General features: G+C 38.7%; 2 protein-coding genes across 12 annotated transcripts in view; one reads left to right on the top strand and one right to left on the bottom strand.

Moving 5' to 3' along the window:
* The window catches only part of TPGS2 (tubulin polyglutamylase complex subunit 2), a 67,897-nt gene extending 58,174 nt beyond the window's left edge, over positions 1 to 9,723 (bottom strand). Inside the window, exons 1-2 of one of the 4 annotated variants that reach the window (XM_048218475.2) lie at positions 9,385 to 9,723; positions 965 to 1,044 (exon numbers count right to left, since the gene is read on the bottom strand). In XM_048218475.2, the coding sequence (XP_048074432.1) occupies positions 965 to 1,044; positions 9,385 to 9,460 (156 nt within the window). In that variant the 5' untranslated portion in view covers positions 9,461 to 9,723. The remainder of the gene's footprint in view (positions 1 to 964; positions 1,045 to 9,384) is intronic. The other 3 variants (XM_026496221.4, XM_026496219.4, XM_026496218.4) reach the window with 3 other exon arrangements.
* The window catches only part of KIAA1328 (KIAA1328 ortholog), a 335,798-nt gene continuing 323,667 nt past the window's right edge, over positions 9,677 to 21,807 (top strand). For 3 of the 8 annotated variants that reach the window (XM_026496213.4, XM_057313119.1, XM_026496212.4), the window contains exons 1-3: positions 9,677 to 9,906; positions 16,491 to 16,526; positions 17,229 to 17,368. In XM_026496213.4, coding sequence (XP_026351998.4) covers positions 9,849 to 9,906; positions 16,491 to 16,526; positions 17,229 to 17,368 — 234 coding nt within the window. In that variant the 5' untranslated portion in view covers positions 9,677 to 9,848. The other 5 variants (XM_057313121.1, XM_057313120.1, XM_026496217.4 and 2 more) reach the window with 5 other exon arrangements.

The raw sequence follows: 21,807 nt of genomic DNA, 5'->3' as shown, positions 1-21,807 counted from the left end.
CTTGATATCGGCTTAAGTCATGAACTTAGGGTTGTGAAATCGAGTCCCACATACTTAAGATTCTCTCTCCCTCTGCCACCCCCTGCCCCCCGCAAAAAAAAAAAAAGCTTTTGAAAAAAAAAAAAAAAAAAAAAAAGGGCAAACTCCTGACCATCTAAGAAGTCTGCATGGGCTGGTCCTGGCCAACCTCTCTCCTTTGCTCTCCCGTGCACCAGCCACAGGGACCTGCTTTATGCTCTTGGAAAATTTAATCCCTGCCATTTCAAAGACTTCACACAGGTTGAAAGCCCCTTCTTCCCAGATCCCATCTATCTGGTTAACAACTTCTCCTAACTTCTTTAGGAAAAACCTTTCTTAACCTCCAGACTGGGTCAAGCCTCCTGACAATGCTCCATTTGCCCCTCTCTCTCACAGTGCTAAATAATTATACTCATAATGATCCACACTGTGTCTTAGATAGTAACATTAAGAGGTAAGGAACTGTTTTTTGATTACCATTGAATCCCCAGGAATCAACACCAAGCACAATGCCTGGCTCCATTTTTACGAGCTTAAAACTTGTATTAAATAAATACAAGTTCAGAGGAGAGTTGGGGAAGCAGAAGCTATCAATCTGGTTAGTACTTCTCTGTAACACTTAACCACATTCTGCCCAGCATGCTTATTAATATTTAATTTTTCCTTCCTTGCTGGATTTTTAGCTCTGTTGTATACAACTTTAAAGTTCCACTGCCTCCAAATGATAGTGGGGCTCAGAGGAGATCCTCCAGACTAGGGAAATGGTATGGAACTGAAGGGAACGTTAAGTGGCCTGAATAGAAAGAGAGAGAAGGGTGAACTCTACCCTGAAGGCAGCTGTGGCCTGAGGTAAGAACAGGTTTCCTGCCCTAATTTTTCCTTCTTAGGGCCATTGGAATTGACCTCTCCTTGTGGGGATGTGAGGATTCAAAAGGGCAACACTTACTTGTTCCCATGAAGAAATCATATGACGTTCAGCAGGTGGTTTCTCTACGATAGTCACCTCTGTCACACCTGGGGAAGATTCTGGAAGAGGAAAAGAGAGTCTGTAGAGTTGCAATGAGCCTGCTCTCACATATTTCAATACTAGAGGCTGACTGTTGATGAGTACCTAGGAATATCAGATTCCTCTGAGCAGTATTATTATCCCTATAAAAACAGGAAGAACTGGTCAGTCCTTCAAAGGCACTCAGTCCCACAACCTAGGACCATGCAATCAACCTGGAAGAAAGGACATCATCAGAACACCCACTACACTCAGTCCCTGCTCAGTACTTCAGTTGTTGAACAAAAATCAGAGATTCTACATTCCTAGTGATTTCATACCTCAACTTCTCACTTACGACATGGCCAACAGGAATAAAGAATAGCACCTCAATAAACTTTTACAAAATATAAAACTTGTTTGTTACTTTTTCTTCTAAATAAAACCCATCCGTACTCCACGAGATCCCAGATTTCGTAGTTTAGGCTAACACTATGACAAATGGATTCCATCCAGAAATATACTGAAAACAAAATAAATCTTGACTCTAAATCTTGAAAGCAGGAAAAGGTCTCCAAATAATCTCTTTGTGGAGCTATGTCCTAGCATTCATTCTGAGGTACGAAAGAAGCCACCTAACTTGGAATTCAACAGACTTTGATACCTCCTCCTACATTCTCTACTTGTGCTTACCACACTCAGGATCTTGAAATCCTTAACCAAAGACACAAAATCTGCTATGGGTTGAATTGTGTCCCTCACAAAAAATACATGTTGAAGTCCTAACTGCCAGTTCCTCAGAATATGACTTGATTTGGAAATAAGGTCACTGAATATGTAATTAGCTAAAAGGAGGTCACAGTGGAGTAGGGTGGACCTCAAATCCAATATGACTGGTATCCTTATAAAAAGAATGCTTTGTGGAGAGACAGAGGGAAGAGGGCCACATGAAGATGGAGAAATGGAGTGTCAGATCTGTAATACAAGGAATGTTAAAGACTGCTGGCAGACCACCAGAGGTTAGAAAAGAGGCAAGGCAGGGGCGCCTGGGTGGCACAGCGGTTAAGCGTCTGCCTTCGGCTCAGGGCGTGATCCCGGCGTTATGGGATCGAGCCCCACATCAGGCTCCTCCGCTATGAGCCTGCTTCTTCCTCTCCCACTCCCCCTGCTTGTGTTCCCTCTCTCGCTGGCTGTCTCTATCTCTGTCAAATAAATAAACAAAATCTTTAAAAAAAAAAAAAAGAAAAGAAAAGAGGCAAGGCAGGTTCTTCCCTTCCAGGTTTCAGAATGAGAGTGACACTGCCAACCCTATGGTTTCAGGCTTTTGGCCTCTAGGGCTGTGAGAATAAATCTGTTGTTCTAAACCACCTAGTTTGTGGTACATTCTATGGCAGCCCTAGCGAACTAATACAAAGCCTACCCGCTTTTCTCTTTGTGGTATTGCAGAGATTATTCCCATTGCCACCACTGTTTTAGGCCATGGTCACTGCAAGTGTAGACGCAATCAAAGCCACAAACTCTCTGTGCTTTGATCCATCCTCCAGCAGAGGACTTTCTTCATACCTAGGCTTGTTTTCCATCTGATCTACTGGGTTCTCCATCTGGTCTTAACTTCTTCCACCCTGTAGTCCAAACCCTCTGTTCCAGGTATGTCAGTTTCCTCATTGTCACCACCCCTGTGTACCCCCCCCCCCGAACTAAATCTGTACTCATCTTTGATTATGCTGTATCTCCTTCCCATTATACACACCCAAAAGTGTCCACCTCCCAAGTTCTACCCATACTTCAAGGCTCTGCTAAAGTTCCACCTCCTCCATGAAACCATTTCAGATGATTCACCGTGATCTCTGCTTTTTCTGATATGCAGGGTTGGGGCCACATATGTTCATTTTTTTTTTTTAAAGATTTTATTTATTCGAGAGAGAGAGAGTGCACGCATGCAAGAGCACAAGCGGCAGGGTGGGCAGAGAGAGGGAGAAGCAGATTCCCCGCTAAGCAAGGAGCCCATCACGGGACTCAATCCCAGGACCCTGGGATCATGACCTGAACCGAATGCAGATGGTTAACCGACTGAGCCACCCAGGTGTCCCCCCCTTTTAAAGATCTTATTTATGTGAGAGAGAGAGAGCGGGCACATATGTTTATACTTAATTATATTCTATTTTGAATATTTTGGTTATTTACTATAAGTAAATACTGTAAACAGGGAATGTATTGAAAAGAATTTTTAAAATCTCTTAAGCATAAGGCAGAGACTTCTAATCTAGTTTAATGTATAAAATGGTTCCTGGACAAACTCTCCAACATTTTTGTGGAGAGCCATCCCCATACCAACAAGCAATTCCTGGTGTCCTGCAAGAAGACAGCATAAGATACCACAGGTTAAGGGTTCAGTCTATAAGACTGCCCCCCTCCCTACTTCAGACACCAGATACGAGTCCAGGTTTTCACCTCTGCTTCCCGACCGACCTGCTACAGACTGGGGACTCTCAAGACCCTCTCTCTTTTTACTTCAAACACCAGTCAAAAGCCCAGGCTGTCACCTGTACTTCTGACCAACTGACTATAAATCAGGAGGTTCCTAAGACCCCATTCTCAGGTTCCATTAATTTTCCAGAGTGGCCCACAGAACTCAGAGAAACATTTTACTTACTGGATTACTGGTTTATTATTAAAGAATATAAGCTAGGAACAGCCAGATGGAAGAGATGCTTAGGACAAGGTATGTGGGAAGGGGCGTGGAGCTTCCATGCCCTCTCCAGGCAGGCTACTCTCCCCACACCTCCATGTGTTCACCAACCTGGAAATTTCTGGGTTTTTATGGAGGCTTCATTACATAGGCACGATTGATAAATCATCAGTCATTGAAGACTGACTCAACCTTCAGACCCTCATCCTTTCCTAAAGGTCAGGGAATGGGACTAAAAGTACCAACCATCTAATCACATGGTTGGATCCACTGGCAGCCGGCCCTCAACCTTAAATGCTTTCTGAAAGTCACCTCATTAACATAATGAAAGATCTTTACCACTTTCAACACTTGGGAAATTCCAAGGGTTTGGGGACCTATAAGCCAGGAACTGTGGACTAAGACAAAATACACAGCTGACCCTTGAACATGGGTTTGAACTGCATGGGTCCACTTGAACATTTTTTTTTTTTTTCAATAAATACAGTACTGTAAATGTATTTTTTATGATTTTCTTAATAACATTTTCTCTATTTTATTATGAGAATACAGAGTACATACAACATACAAAATAATGTGTTAATCAACTGTTATCGGTAAGATTTCTGGTTGACTGTAGGCTATTTAGTTTTGGGGTAGTTAAAAGTTATATACAGATTCTCTACTGTTGGGGGGTGGCTAAGAGCAGCCCTAATTCTGCCTTGTTCAAGGGTCAGCTGTCATCTGAGTGAGCAAATACATATTTCTTATAAGTCAGAATATCACAACACAGTTCACTGATTCTGTAATCATGTTAGTGTCCTTTCTGTGCATCATAAAGTTTCCTCCAAGTTGTCACAAAGTTCATTCAGATCCTGAGATGTACCAAGAGCCCAATATAGGAAGCTAAGAATTCTGGACTCCACATATTCTACTCTTGCTTTACGCATTCACTAGTCGTGTGACGTTAGATGAGCCTTCACCTTCCTTAGCATTCAGAGAGACAATAATTACAATATTTGCCTTGATAAGGGAAGCAGAAGAAGCAAAGGTAAAGGTGCTCTGGAAAAGCAAAAAGTACCATATACACAATTTTTTTTTCCTGCCTTCTGTTCAGTGTCCTAAGATATTGGGAACCATGGTACTATGGTGGAAAAACACCATGAGCTTCAAGCCATTAGACCTGGGCTAAGTCCTTGCTATGCCCTTGACTAGTTAGGATGGAAGATTTTATCTGTCCTTCAGGGATGGCGGCATTTGGTAATGTTCCACCAAAGCCAAGACAATGAATAGTAAATGTTATTATTCACATTTTATAGCAAGGATATTGAGGCTGAGAGGCTAGGCCACTCCAAGTGCCCAGACTTACTCCAAGTATGGGTCTAGTTAAGAGTTTATGTGCAAAAGTCTTTGTGTGCCCCTCTGCAAAGCCCTTTAGCAATTATCCTACGGAAATGCAGAGCCTAGCTTCAATTTGTCTTAGCAGTCTACTATTCCAACTTTTGTAGGACAGAATAATACAGAATTCTTTGTTAACAATCCAACTGGCTGCATAATGATGTCATCCGACTACACCCACAGGGTAGTCTAGTGTCTAGGGTTGCTGGAGGACACACAATATAAGTACCTGACATGAAGCTCTTGATTGCCAACCCTTCCACTTCAAATACATCCATCTTAAATAAGCAAACTGCCAGCTGTATGACACAGCTACTAGCTAAACAACTAGGAACAAGGGCACCCCACCTGGAAGTTCCCATTTTTAAAAGCCCTGGGTAACCTAGGAACAGATGGCTTGACTGTCCCGCACGTGAACTCCCACATTTAAGTTTTAAACATTTTATTTATTTATTTGTCAGAGAGAGAGAGCGTGCACGAGAGCATGCACAAGCAGGGGGATCGGAAGGCAGAGGGAGAACCATGCTCCCCGTTGAGCAAGGAGTCCAATGTGGGACTCGATCTCAGGACCCTGGAATCATGACCTGAGCCGAAGGCAGATGCCTTATAAAACTTTACACCCAAAAACCCAAATAATCCAATTATAAAATGGGCAGAAGACATGAAGAGACATTTCTCCAAAGAAGATATACAGATGGCTAACAGACACATGAAAAGATGATCATTACTTATCATCAAGGAAATACAAATCAAAATTACAATGAGATATCACCTCACTGCTGTCACAATGGCTAAAATTAAAAACACAAGAAACAACAAGTGTTAGTGAGGATGTGAAGAAAAAGGAACCCTCTTGCACTGCTGGTGGGAACGCAAACTGGTGCAGACACTGTGGAAAACAGTATAGACGTTCCTCAAAAAATTAAAAATAGAACTACCCTATGATTCAGTAATCACACTACTGGGTACTTACCCAAAGAATACAAAAACACTAATTTAAAGAGATACATGCACTCCTATGTTTACTGCAGCATTATTTACAGTAGCCAAACTATGGAAGCAGCCCAAGCATCCACTCACTGATAAAGGGACAAAGATGTGGTATACATATACAATGGAATATTATTCAACCATTAAAAATGAAATCTGGCCATTTTCAACAATATGGACAGAGCCAGAGGGTAGCGTGCTGAGTGAAATCAGTCAAAGACCAAGTATCACATGATTTCACTCATATGTGGAATTTAAAAAACAAAACAAACAAGTGAGGGAAAGAAAAAAAGACAAACCAAGAAACAGACTTTTAGCTATAGAGAACTGATGGTTACCAGAGGGGAGGTAGGTGGGGTAATGGGGAAATAGAGGATAAGGATTAAAGAATACACTTACCATGATGAAAAAATTAAAATGATTTAAAACAAGAATTACAAAAAAAAAAGGAGAGAAATCTAAGATGGAGAGATATATTATACAGTTGAACCTTGAATAATGCAGGGTTTGGGGTTATGAACTAACCCCCGATGAAGTTGAAAATCCACGTATAACTTTTGACTCTCCAAAAACTTTACTAATAGCCTACCATGGGAAACCCTACTGATAACATAAACAGTTGATTAACACATATTTTGTATATGTATTATATACTGTATTATAATAAATTAGAAAAAAGAAAATGTTAAGAAAATCGAAAGAGAAAATACATTTATACTACTGTACTGTAAAAAAAAATCCATTTATAAATGTACCCACATGGTTCAAACCTGTGTTGTTCAAAAGTCAACTGAAATGATCTTGTTGCATCTCAGGTAGATCTTACACACTATATTTAATAAGCTGTTATCAAAATGTAACATTTCCCTACTCCTTGTTCCACTGTGTAGGAAACACTTTAACATCATAAAGAAATTCTTCCTCAGTTGATTGTTCAGCATTTCCTGATTTTAGCATTAGTTCTCTATAGGTTCTACTTTGCTCTTGTTCATTTTGTGAAATTGTGTTTAACAAGATGTCTACTTTAATGACATCCTTTCTAGTCAGTTGAAGCAAAATCCAGGTATTTTAGCAGGTTTTTTGTGTATGGGAGAGAGATGTGAGCTTTCCTTTTTCTTTGCCCTTTTACCATCAATTGCCAAAGGACCCTTCCTTTTTTGCACATTTCTCCTCCCCTTTAAATTGCACAGCCAACCCCTTAAATAGCACCTACTCTGAAGTCACTTTCCTGCAGCCCTGCTCTGATCTACCCAGCGGTTACTGTTGTATTTTCAGATTGGGGTGGTTTTAAACTTTCTGTTGCTTCAACCAGCCTCTTTGCTGGCGTCATTTCTGGCTCTGCCTTTGCTTGCTACAGAGCCTTCCAGCAGTGAAGGAGGGGGGCAGGGACAGTGCTGTGATTTGTAGTTTTTTCTCTTTACTCATAGTTACTTTGCACTTTTGGCATTCTCTGTTTTTAAGTAGTGTTGGGCTTGGTTTTTGATAGAATTGTCATAGTTATGGAGTTATTTCACACATTATTTAGAGAGATTTTGGTGTGGTAGTTTGCTTACTACACACCCACCACTGACTTCAGCCACCTTGTTTTTAAAAATCCTCTCTATATATTTTCAAAACAAAAACCAAATGTGAAAAAATAAAAATATAATTGATTTTTTACTTATGATTAACTTGAAATTATTAGGTTTTGATTAAATTTATAAATAGTATTAGAACATTTACAGGAGGCCAGCTTCACTACAAATTTAATTATCAGAGTTGTTTAATTCCTTAGGTAGGTTTTGCCTGTGTTACCAGTTTGCCAGACATCTGATATGCTTAATAATAGATGGAATATATTAAATGCATAAATGAAATTTAAAATGTTTACAGTTATTTAATTATTTAGGTCTTTAAATTGAACTGACAACTTAAGGGAAATTTGGTTGGCCAGTCTTGAGTAGATTAAACATTAATCAAAAGAAATATCTTTTTTAATAAGGAGATAGGATATGATTGGTCTTGATGATTAGATCTCTCCTTGCCCAACTTTATTACTTCATTTCTAAAGTTTATTATTTCTCCCAAACATATAATGGTGTTTCGTCCTCATTTATTGCAGCATTTACTGTAGACACTGCGGAATACCAGGGAGAATAAGACAAAGTTTCTAAACCCATGGACTTCTATTACAGAAGAGACAGGCAAATTTTAAAAAGCAACCAAATAAGTAATTCCAAGTAGTGATAAAGCCATAAAGATTAAAAAATATATAAAGGATAAGGGAAGGTAATGATAGAGAAGGGTGTTATTAGAAGTATAGTCAGGTAAGGCTTCTCTGAGGTAATGATATTTAATCAGAGATTTGAATGGAGGGAAAGATAACTCCAGATTCGGGGGGGGGGGGCGGGGGGAGTCTAGTAAAGGCCTTGAAGCAGGAACAAGCTTAGTGAGTTTATGGTACAAGGAGGCCACTGTGGCCAAAAAGAGAGTAAAAATAGGTCAGAAAGACAGATGAGGGCAGATCATAACGGACTTAAGGGTCACGGTACAGGTTTTGGATTTTATTATAAATATAATAGAAAGGCATCAAAACATGCCACCCAGCCCACTTAGGCTCCTTTTTTCTTCCTTGGTTATCTGGCTAACTTCAATTTGTTTTTCAAAATCTAGCATCATCTGTAGGACATATTCCTTAACTGCCTGACTCCCCAGAGAAGGTCAATCACTTCCTCCTGTGTGCTATTTCAGAGCCGTAATAGATGACTACTGGTCGCCTTTCAACACTTCTTGGGGGGGATCTAAGCTGTTGATTTTTTCAGTGTGACACAGCAGCGGCTGATAAGTAAAGGTTCAGTAAAGGAAAAACTAACCCATTCAGAGGCGCAAGCCTCGACTCCTTCCAACCACTTGGTGTGCGGTACCCGGAGGCGCGTGGGAATTGCTGCCCTGGGAGGCTACGTGCAGCGTTCCCCCGCTCTCTGCTACCAGAGGAAGGGCTTGCGTTTCAAGGATACTCCACCAAGAATGCCCCTCGGGAAACCCAACGTCCCCACTGTCAGGTGCCTGCTGCCTCCCTTTTGGGCACCTTTGCCTGTCCTTCCTGGGGCCTGGGGTGGGACTGGGTTGGAGGTGGGGGGACCTTTGGCTTCCCAGCTCTGCGTCCGAACACTCCCCGCAAACGCTCCCCTGGCCTAGTCACACACCCGGCTGTCCTCTCCTCCTTAACAACGGAAGTCACCGCAGCAATGCCCACTGGAGCACAGGGTCCGCGTCGACCCTCCTTGCTTCTAGTGTACATCCCCTCATTCCGCCGTCTCCTTCCACGGCTTCCCGCCCCACTCACCTAGGATGCGGGTGATGCCCAGGGTCAGCTTCTCGAGGTGCGGCTTGCTGCAGCCCGGGGACGGCGTCTCCTCCATAGCTCGCGTCCCCGCTCCGCGCGCGGCCGGGGCAGCGGCGGGGACCGGGCGGGAGGGCTAGACACCGCCCCACAGGCTCGGCCATCAAGTTCACGGCATGCCGGGAGTTGTAGTGCTTGGCGCCTGAGAGCGCTGCGGCGCGGAGATGGGAGGCCCGGGCTGCTCTGGGAGTAGTAGTTCAGCGGCACTTTCGCTCCCGCTTCCCCGGCGGTCGCTTCACACCACGCCGCCGAGACACAGCGACTCTTCTGCCGGGACCCTACCGCCCCGCCGGGGCAGACCGCGCAAGCGGGGGCGGGCCTCTGAGCGGTGCGGCCAATGGGGACTGGGCCTGAAGGCCGGGGCGGGGTGGCCCCGGCGCGACGCCGGGAGTGGCGGTTGTTTCAAGATGGCGGACGTGGCGGGCCCCTCCCGCCGGGGCGCGGCGGCGTTCTGGAGCCGGGACTGTATCCTTTGCCCGCCTGGCAGGGGGCGCCGGCGCCCTCCCCGGGGCGGCGAGCGGTCGCGTGAGACTCTGAGTGGAGGGGCGAAGCTCTATGCTGTCCCCGGGGGCGGGGCCGTCCATTCCGGCCGCCGTGTAGGTGCTGGGCTTTCCCCTGGCTGGGCTGTTAGGTAGCAGAGAGGCTGTTTCTATCTCCAGGCTGGAGCTCTAAGTGTGGGGACTCAGCCTTGATGTTTCCCAGCCCTCCTTGGCGGTGAGCTTTGGAAAGATGGCCTAGAATCGTGGCCCTGCGGGGGGCTGGGAGGGTCCCTCTGACCGTGGTGACCTCAAGCCGGCTGAGTCTCTGCGGGGGGACTGGTGTTGGCTGGACAGGGAGCCTTTTTGTCTTGGTTTAGGACTGTCCTTGGTCTGCGTTGTTGGGAGCAAGTCAGGACCTTTTCAGACTTCGAAGGCCTGTCAGTGATGATTTACTTTTATGTTGGGATTTTCGGAGAGGTGTGGGGCCGAACGTGGTCTGGTGATGCTGGTTATGGAATGAAAAGCGTTGCAAATCATTACTGCTGGAAGTAGTGTTGATTTACGTATGGATTGTGGATCACCACTGGCAGGATTGAAGTTCTTGGATTGTTCTGGTGTTGGAGAAGCTGTGGAGCTTTTACTGTTGTGGTGGTGTTCCCAATTCAATACTGTGTTGAGATGTGTGCCAGAACTAGTTCGTTCTCCGGTTTAGGTTGACTCTCCCAGCCTGATCCTTTCCTGGTAAGTGACTTGACTTTTGTTAGAGGAGTGTTAGAGGAAGGGAGGGCAATCCGTGTATTGGGTGCCTGCGGAGCAGGTCTTTTTGTCTGTTTGCTAGGATTGATGATAGCATTATTTGAGCATTGCTGTTAACTTTGGCGGAATCATTCTCTGCACATTCTACTTAGCGCCCAGTGAAACTTATGAAATTATATTATCAGTTTTCTTTATTACAGTACTAGGATTACAGTGTCATGTGGAGGGAGGGATATTTTTGCATTCTTGCTGCTCAATGTTTAGTGTTAGGCACTTTCTAAACATAATTACGATTCGTCTCTGATAGGTGGGTGACAGTCAAGTAAAATCATGCACATACACTGTGGATGAAAACATACTAATGCACTGTGCACATTAAATATTTTTTTCCATATATATCAGGAAGGACGCAAAAAGAATATGTGCATTGGGAACTGGGCTGAATTAGGAAGTCAGGAAATTGGGATGAATCTTCTCATGAAACCCTGTGCTTGCAATGATAGAATTTTTGATGGAGGAGATATTTGAAGGTTAACAGCTTATAAAGTACTTTTTTAGTATAATCACTTTCATAACCACCTATGTGGTTTTGGTTATTATTCTTTAACTTTATGTATGACCAATGGAATTGTTCTGATAGGTATAAATGGTGGGGGGGGGCAGTGTATTGCTGTGACACTGATTAAGTTAATAGGTGAATAAACTGAACCTGTGCTCTTGGTTGAAGCAGCCCTGTATGCTCACTTATTCATATGGTCATATTATTCCTTATTTCACATAGAAGTCCGGCATCTTCTCTTTTCTCTTACATTCTCCCTTACTTTGAAAATTAATGTGAAATACTCATCTTCCCATTGAAAGTGAAGAAAATGGTGGGAAATGGTGGTGATTACATTGATAGAAATTCCGATGTTTGAAATGAATTGCAAGGTTACTAGTATTACCCATTTCCCCCACCTATTCCACATAATGACCAATTATCATCCAGCCTCAGATATTTTCATTTTAAATGTCCGTAGGGCACAAAAGCAATGTCAAGTGTAAATTTGCTACTGAGTGTTTGCTAAAAAGCATAAGGATAGTTATGAATCATTGGGTTTAAGCATGTGTCTTTGGATCTGGATCTCTTTTTCTGTTACACGGATCACTTCCTAGACCACCCCATAGGCGTAAAAGGAGTAAAATACCAAAAAGTATGTACGTATAATCAGGTATTCCTTTCACACTATTGAAAGACGGATTTTCAGTGCTTTGCCTAAACAATTAGAGGAATGTGATTGAGATATTTCCCAGTCCTAGATGTTTCTGTCATGTGAGGACAGATCATCTGTGACTAAACGTCATCTTTTTTACTTTTGTCTTTATGAGTTATTCATCTCCTGCAGAGTATGATTCAGCAATGCTGTTTTGCACAAGGTATATTTTTATACCTTATGTGTAAACAAATGAGTATGCCATGTTGTCATTTTATGGGTTAAATCCGCAAGTAAAATATGCCCCTTCGGCCATAAACTGCTTTTTTCCTCCTTCATTATAGCTCCTGGTAATATCAAAAGAAATTAGTGTTTCTGCAGTATCCATATACCCCAGTGTATTATCCTTAACAGTATTTTTAACTTGATATTAACAAATATGAATTATGAGGGACTTACTTGGTCAAAACATTGCAGTAGCTATAATCCATGCCATTGAATATTCAATTAAAAATAGAATCTTTATGTTGATGTTAAAATAATATACTAGCCAGGAAAGTCATTGGGGTCAATAATAATTACACACACATGTGTTGCTGGTAAGTGATTGAAACTCAAAAGGTTAGAGTGTGAAGTACTAAGTTTATTTTCTTCAGCTCTTGGTGATCTGAAATAGATATGTTTCTTCCTCTGTATTCTACCTTGGGTTTCTAATTACTGCTTTAATTCTGGGGATTTAGAGTTTGGTACCAGCATTAAGGATGCTTTATAATTTACTGTACTTTTCTTAAGAAAGAACTTCCAAAGATATCAAAGTAGAACTGAGGTGGCATAAAGAACCCAATGAGAGTTCCAATATACATTTGGTGTATATTATCTCTTTGACTTTCCCATAAATATGTTTGTATATTTTTTAAACTTTGTATTTGAAGAAAGTAAATATTTGGGTTCTTCAGATAGTGAGATGAAGATAGATTACAAATGATAAGAAAGGATATGTGGGATGGATGCAATTTCAAATATTTTTAGGCTCATTTTTTAAAACTCTTGTTAAGATCAATTTATTTAGCATTTTTATATTGAAAAGATATTTAGCATGGATGTAGCTAGTGGGTTTTACCCCCACATTTTGAAATTTTCCTCTACCTTTCAAGGGACTTCTGACTGGTCTAAGAATTAAAATGACATGAGAAGATTAAGAGGAGAAAAATGAAACTTAATTAGGTTCATATGGGGAATCCACATATATGTGAGAGATTCCAAAGATAAGCAAAATGAGTTATGCTTGTCATTCGGAACTAAGGAGAAGGGAGTAGGGGTCTGGGACTTTCAAGGAAAGGAAAGCAATTCTTAGGAAGATAAAAAGGAATAAATGTTTGGTAAACAAATGTTTTCTGGGCCTTTTAGAAACAATGGGACATAGAGAGGAATTTTAACAGACTTTGCTAAATTCCTCCCTACCACCTCTTGTTTATATTATACTGTGGTTATTTATGGCGGTATCTCCCTTCTGGGAGCAGGTCCTCTATCCAAAGTCTTTTAGGCAGTCAGTGGGGAGGTCAAAGTTTCTTCATAGTCTTTTGGCCCTTGATGGTTTTCAGCTCAAAACAATCCGCATTCGAAAATGGCGCATCTTGGGGTGGTAGGTAATGAACCCCAACAAGATAAAAACAGACAATACCAAAGAGTTGCTGGGCAGTGCCTCATAGAATTAAATATCACTTTCATTCTTTCATAGGTGGTTTACTATGAGCCAGGCATTTTTTCACGTTCGGAGATAACAAACATTGAACAAAACCAGTGGAAAATCCTCACCCACTTGGTGCTTACATTTTAGTGAGATGAGATGAGGCCATGAATAAGTAAAATATGTTGTAGGTCCAATAATTATTGGTGATATGAGGAAAAAGCAGAAAAAGGGTAGCTATCATGAGGGTCTTTGTGTCTGCTTTTATGCCAGTACCATACTGTTTTGATTACTGTAGCTTTGTAATATAGATTGAAATTAGGAAGTGTGATGCTTAACCTTATTCTTAAGATTGCCTTGGCTATTTGGGGTCTTTTGTGGTTCCATACAAATTTTAGGATTGTTCGTTCTAGTTCTGTGAAAAATTGCATTGGAATTTTGATAGAGGTTGCACTGAATCTGTAGATTGCTTTGAGCAGTATAGACATTTTAACAATATTAATTATTCCTATTTATAAGCATGGAATATCTTTCTATTTGTGTCTTCAGTTTCTTTCATAGTGTCTTAAAGTTTTCAGTGTATAGGTCTTTCACCTCCTTGGTTAAATTTATTTCTAGGTATTCTTTTTGATACAGTTGTAAATGGGATTGTTTTCTTAATTTCCCTTTCTGTTATTCATGTGTAGAAACAACAGCTTTTTGCGTATTGATTTTGTATCTTGCAACTTTGCTGAATTCATTTATTCTAACAGTTTTTTGGTAAAGCCTTTAGGGTTTTCTATATGTAATATTATGTCATCTGCAAATAAAGCTTATGAAAGATCTCTACAGTTTGTTTTTCTTAAATAGGAAGCAAAGTGGTATCAGGTTTGAGAGCAGAAAGTATAAGATACTTGATGAGCTTCTTGGGACACCTGGGTGGTGCAGTTGGTTAATCATCTGACTTGGCTTCAGCTCAGGTTGTGTTCTCAGGGTCCTGAGGTGGAGTCCCACATGGGCACTCAATGCACTCAATGCAGAGTCTTACTTGGACTGTCTCTCCCTTTGCCCCTATGCCCCACCCCCGCTCCCCCTCTCTCAAATAAATAAATCTTTAAAAAAATGAAATACTTGATGAGCTTCCAAATCTGGGTGCAGCTGAGTTGGGTCCTCAGTGGCTGGTCTGTTCCAGCTGTGAGCAGTCTTCTTTGTGACTATTCTAGGGAGGTGTAGTATGTTTCCCAGATTCAGTTACATTAGTCTTTCCATAGGTCAGCTTTGGAGAATATTCTGCAAATTCATCACAACTGTATCTTCTAATTGAGGACACTGCCAATTGGAGCTTGTCCTGAATCATCTTGAATTTTCTTCCCTTGGGTAACTTTTCTCTTGTCTGTATCTCCAACAGCAAATAATTAAATATTTATTGAGTGCCTACTGTGTCTGCTAGTCCCAAGGGATATAAAAAAAAAAAATGATTGGTGTTTGCTGTAGAAGAGCCTGCACAATTTCATTTTGTTAGTCTTTTAGATTGGGTGCCAGTGAATTTATAAATTCTCTCTGCTCCACTGTTACCCACTATCAGGTTCCTTGGTCTAGTGCGGTCTAATTTTTGTTTGTTTACTTGTCTTATGCCCCTTAAAATTTTCTAAGCTCCATGTCCGATGTCTGAGGGAATTTCAAGTTTAGGCATACTACTTAACAGCCAAAGTCTTGAATCTTGTGATAGTATGTGTGCGCTGCAGGGAGCTATTAGAAATCACCTGATGGCTCAGACAGTAGCACTATTTTTGTATTCCTCAATTCTTCTACGGATGCTAAGCATTTACAATCAGCACTCCTTGAAAAGATTCTATAGCTATGGTTGGTCCTGAACTGAAATATATTGAGTTTTTGAACATGTTATTTAATCTGTTTTACTCCAGCCTTTACCTGGAAGGAAATTTTCAATAAATTTGTCTAGAAATCTTAGAAAAGAAAGCATTTTGTAAAAGAACAGAAAGCTGGAATTTTCTAAGTCATTTGGAAAAATTTGTTTAGACACTTCACGGAAGTGTAAAAGAAGGTTATCAAATTGTGGACGTATCTGGATATAGATAGAGTTCTGAATAAAATTTTGTTTCTGAAAAGAAAGCTTTATTATATTGGTTCTTCTTCTGTAGCAGTGGTATGATCTTAGCCTTTCTAAATTTCTCCTTTTGAAATTCAAAATAGTTCTTTTTGTTTTATATTTCTTCCACTTGTGGGGCACCTGGGTAGCTCAGTTGGCTAGGCCTCGGACTCTTGATTTCGGCTCAGATCATATTCTCAGGGTTGTGAGATCAAGCCACACTTTGGTCTCCACGCTGGGCATGGAGCCTGCTTAAGATTCTCTCTCCAGCTACCCGTCCTTAAAAAAAAAAAAAAGTTTAAGTTTCTTCCACTTGTTAAATAGTAGGGCTTCTTGGGACATTTCATGAATGCACTGCAGAAGAAAAAAACCTTTGTGTTTGCATGATTGACTTGCCCTCAAACAGTGTTTATTCTTCAAAGCTAAAGCTCATTTTGAAATTATCTATTCATGTCTAAAGTAACTTACCAGTTCTCCAATAAAAAAAAAAAAAAAAAAACTGGAGCATTTAACTCCTTGTTTACTAAAGGAAAGAAAATGAAAGGAACTTAACAGAATTTATAGGGTAGGGTATCTCACTTGGGAATAAGCATGGATGAAAGTTCTATGGAACAAGGCCTTTCAAAAATTTTATAAAACATATAGTTATGGATATGTAAAGGTGAACTTTAAAGGACTACTAATTTTGCTACATTTATCTTATGCATTCCTTTCTAGTTTTGTTTTTAAAAGTTTGTTATAAATTCCCAGGTAAAAAGAAATTAGGAATTAGAAGTACAAATAGAGGCAGCGTTTGGATGTTGGATGATCTTTTCTAGTATTTTCCTTCATGACCTTCTTCATAGTTTCTGATGAAGAACAATCAGTAGTATATGTTCCAGGTATGATTTTCTGTATTAATTTGGTAAGCTTCCTTTGCTTCTTAAGTGTTAGGAGAAAATAAAACAGTTGGACCACTTTGCAGGAATAACTATGTGCAGAACAATCCATTGGAAAGTAATTAAAAAAAATATGTAGTTAGACCTTACTAAGTTTTGAAATACTGCCTTATTTTAGGGGCTGGTCGGGCAAGTGAGCTTTTGATGAATTTGTAGAATACTACATTCATCTATTAAAGAGCAAAACATTCTTACATTTTATATTACAAATAATAGCCTAAATTCAAAGAAAAATGAGAAAACTTCTTGATATAGGGTTTATGTGATAGACTCTTTAAAGCTTATTGGTTATTACTAAATGAGTAGTAAAACTGACCCATTGAAGGTATCCTAATTATGCGAAAAATCAGATTTTTAATTTCCCCTATATTAGGGTATGTATTGTATGTTGTAATTTATTGGTTTTAATGTGACTTATGAATTTTCATATCACCTTTTAAAAATATTTCAATTGAATCTTAAATGTATTCAGAACATAGTCTTTCCATGATTCATTATTTACTAAGAGGTTTAAAATAAAGTTTATAAAATAAGAGTTTTCCCTGTCAGGTCCCATAAAGAGGTATGTCAGAGAAGAGCTTCATGGGGGGTGAGTTTAAGAGGATAAAGTATAATTTTGATATTTTGTTTGATGGAAATCCTTAGGAATTTCTACAGAAGGAAATACCAAATCAAGACACAAGTTAAGTCCAAAAGCTGATGTTAAGCTTAAGACTTCCGGGGTTACTGCCGCTTCAATCTCCATGGAGTCTTTAAAAGGTGCAGGAGATTCAGTAGATGAACAGGTCAGTAATTTGCCTTTTTTTTCCCCTTATTCTCCAATCTTTATAAATGCAGACCAATAAGTGATTTTTCTATGCTGACCAATTACCGATAGAAAAGGGTAGAAGAGTCTTTGAAAGAACGTTAGATAATCTACAAGCAATCTTAAAAGGTAAGGAGGATTCTAGAATGCTTTACATTATGAATATGTAGATTACTCAGAGGTTTTGCTCTAAAATGTCTAGGCTTGCCTTAAGCCTTAGTTAAGAAAAATTTATTGTTTTAGTATGTTTCAAAAGACCTACATCCTGATCTATGTGAAATTAGTAAATCAAAATGACAATCATTTTTTCTTTTACTAAGTGTGCTTTATGATTTTTGTTCTTGTGAATTTGTTAGATGATGATGTATAAACCTTTATATATAAGAAAGAAACTTTGTTAAAATTCTCCTACATTATTATTATTTCCTTCACTTTAAAAGTATCATAAGGACTCCATAGCCCAGTCATTGATTTCTCCTTCATCTTTGCTTTTGTGTTAGTATCTGTACATTCTTTTGCTACATGTCCTTATCTGATAGGTTTATTTTACTTTACCTTTTGTTCAGGTTAAGTCAGGGTTTGGCAATCTATGACTTATAGGCCTGATTTCCTTGCTGCCTGTTTAGTGAATAAAGTTTTACTGGAACATGGTCATACTTATTCTTTTAATATTATTGCTGCTTTTCTATTCTGATGGTAAAGTTGATACCATAATGTTGTTGGTCCAGAAAGCCAAAGTATTTACTGTTGAACCCTTTCAGAGAAAATGTTTTTTTAATCCTGGTTAACATTCTTGAGGACATTTCCAATATTTAGTTTGTTACTGATGATTATGTTTAGTAGTCTGTGGGATTTAACTGTGACTTGCCCAAAAGGCCTGCTTAGTCACTTGGATCTCCATTGTACCCACTTTACACTGGGATGTGAATAGTAGTTGAATTTGCAGGATCTTATCAAAATTGAAAGTGTTTTTTCATAAAATGGTGTGTGCATTTTATATTGAACAATGACCTTCTTTTGGATTAAGTCCATATTTTTTTATGATTCTGTTGGCTTACTAACTGTAATTCTTTGTTGGGCTATTTCATTGGCTTTGGTAATTATAGTATATATCTTTAACTTATCACAGCCTATTTAAAGTTATATTTTCCACTTTACCTGTAACTTTGAGGACCTTTCAACCGTTTGTGTCTTGACTTTTATGATATTGTCATACACTTTACTTCTATAAGTAAATCCCCAATACATTGTTATTACTTTTGCTTTAATATTCAACTCTTTTTTTCAGATTTACCTATAATTCACATATCATAAAACTTACCCTTTTAAAATGTACAATTCATTATTTCTTTTTGTATATTCACAGAGTTGTGGATCCATCACCACAATCTAATTCCGAAACATTTTCATCACCCCAGAAAGAAACTGCATATGCATTAGCAGTCACTTCCATTTTCTTTTCATCTCAGCCCCTAACAACCACTAATCTACTTTAGTCTCTATAGATTGGTCTATTCTGGGCATTTCATGTAAATGGAATCCTATAATATGTGGCCTATTGTGGCTGTCTTCTTTCACTTAGCATAATGATTTCAAGGTTTATCTATGGGGTATCATGTATTATTACTTCATTACTTTTTGTAGCTGAGTATATATTCATCCATTCACCAGTTGAAGGACTTTGGGTTGTTAGGCTTTTTGGCTATATGAATAATGTTGCTATGAATTAGTTCATGTACAAGTTTTTGTGTGGATATATGTTTTTAGTTCTCTTGGGTATTTGCCTAGAAGTAGAATTGCTGGGTCATGTAGTAATTCTGTTTAACCTTTTGATGAACTGCCAAAATGGCTATACCAATTTACATATTACCAGCAACATATGAATAAGGATTGCAGTTTCTCCACATTCTTGCCAACACTTCATAGCCATCCTTTTTATTATAACCATCCTAGTCAGTATGAAGAGGTATCTCATTGTGGTTTTGATTTGTATTTCCCTAATGACTAATAATAATCATTTCTTTATGAGCTTCTTGGCCATTTATATATGTTTAGAGAAATGTCCATTCAGATACTTTTCAGTTGGGTTATTTGTCTTCTTACTAATGAAGTTAGAAGAGTTCTTTATACATTCCATCTTCAAGTCCCTTAGAAGATATATGATCTGCAAACAGTTTCTCTCATTCTCTGCATTATCTTTCCCTTTCTTATTGGTGTCATTTGAAGCATGAAAGTTTTAATTTTGAAGTCCAGTTTATCAGTTTTTTTCAGTTACCTGTGTTTTGCTGTCATATCTAAAAAATCATTGTCTAGTTCAAGTTCTTAAAGATTTACACCAATATTTTCTTCTAAGAGTTTTATAGTTTTAGGTATTACATTTAGTCTTTGATCCATTTTGATTTAGTTTTTGTATGGAGTGACCCAAATTCATTCTGTTGTATGTGGATATCCACTTGTCCCAGCATCATTTGTTAAGATTATTCCTTTCCTTTTGATTGTTCTGGTACCCTGTTGAAAATCCCTTAACCATGTAAATTTAAGGGTTTATTTGTGAATTCTTGATTCTATTCCATTGATTAACATTTCTATTTTTATGCCAATACCAAGATAATTACCATCTGGAATTTTTTTTGGAGTCAGGAAATGTAGGTCCTCCAAGTTTGATTTGCTTTTTCAAGATTTTGGCTGTTCTGCATCCCTTGAATTTCTATAGGGGTTGTAGATTCACCTTGGCAATTTTTGTACAAGGGTCAGCCTGAATTTTGATAGCAAGTGCAGTAAATCTTCAGATAAGTTTGGAGAGTATTCTCAATAATATCAGTTCTTCCAGTTCTTGAATATGGTGTATGATGAGATAGCTTTCATTTACGTAGGTCTTCCTTAATTTCTTTCAGCAATGTTTTGTAGTTTTAGGTGTACATATCTTGTACTCTTTTTGTTCAGTTTATTTCTAAAGATTAGGTATTTTATGCTTTTTTGATGCTATTATTAATGGAATTGTTTTCTTAATTTTATTTTTGAGTTATTTGTTGCTAGTGAATGGAAATACAGTTGATTTTGTCTAACGGTTTTGTATCCTGGAACCTTTCTAAATTCACTTATTAATTTGAATTTAATAGTTTTTGGTGAATTTCTTATAATTTTATATATATATGATTATGCCATTTGTGAATAGAGGTAGTTTTACATCTCCCTTTCCAATTTGGATTCCTTTTTTTAAAATTGCGTTTTAAAGAGGTTCAAATAATTAAACAAAAGGCTTTTATTTTTATGGGTTTTTTAAAAGATTTATTTATTTTAGAGAGAAAGCATGAATGAGAGAGGGAGAAAGACTCTCAAGCAGACTCTGTGCTGAGCATGAAGCCTGATGTCATACTTCATCTCATGACCCCGAGATCAAGACCTAAGCTGAAATCAAGAGTCAGAACATAGGTGCCCCTCAACAAAAGGCTTTTAAATTTACCTGTGTAGTTACCATATCTGTTGTTTTCTATTTGATATCATTGGTATTCTCCATCTGCTTAAAGTACTTCCTTTAACATAATGATAGTTCAGGTACACTGGAATGGATATTTTGGCTTTTGTATGCCTGAAGAAGTCTGTTTCACTTTCATTTTTACTGGTTATAGATTTTGAGTTGATAGGTTTTTTTCCTTTAGTACTTTAATGATGTCATTGCACTGTTGCCTGCTTTCACTGTTTTTGAGAAGTCTGCTGTCATTCTTACTTTTATCCTTTTGTATTTAGTATGTGAGTTTAAACTACTTTTAGGATTTTCCTTTTATTCCTAGTTTCAAGCAATTTGATTATAGTATGCCTTGAACTTATTTTCTAAATGTGTCTTTTGGTTGGGGTTTGTTGAGTCTTTTGGATTGGAGAGTTTATTAGTTTTCATAAAATTGGGAAAATTTTGGGCCATTATGTGTTGAGATACTATTATTTTTCGAGGACTCCAGTTATGCAGGGATTAGGTCACTTGAGGTTACTCCACAGCTTTTTGCTTATTTTTTTGTTGCCAGTTTTTGTTGTTGTTCTGTGTTTATCTGTAGATGGTTTATATTGCTTTTTCTCAAATTCATTAATAGTCTTCTGTCACTAGTCTCATTCAGTGTATTTTTTATATAAGTGTTTTTATCTCTAGAAGTTCAGTTTGGGTCTTTTGTTTTTATTTATATATTTCATGTCTCTACTTAAAATGCTGGGTCTTCTACTTTCTTGAACATATGGAATATAACTATTTTAATGTTCTTGTTTATAATTCTATCATCTGAGTTATTTATGGAGAGATTTCAATTGAGTAATTTTTCTATTTATGTATTGTATTTTTGTGCTTCTTTACCTGCCTGGTTGTTTTTTATTGGATGCCCCCAGACAGTATGAATCATACCTTTTTTTTTGAGTTCTGGATATGTTGTGTTT

The sequence above is a fragment of the Ursus arctos genome, unplaced genomic scaffold (assembly GCF_023065955.2).
Source record: "Ursus arctos isolate Adak ecotype North America unplaced genomic scaffold, UrsArc2.0 scaffold_17, whole genome shotgun sequence".
NCBI lineage: Eukaryota > Metazoa > Chordata > Mammalia > Carnivora > Ursidae > Ursus > Ursus arctos.
The sequence above is the reverse complement of the archived record's forward strand: the minus strand, read 5'-3'. Positions and strand labels throughout refer to the sequence as shown.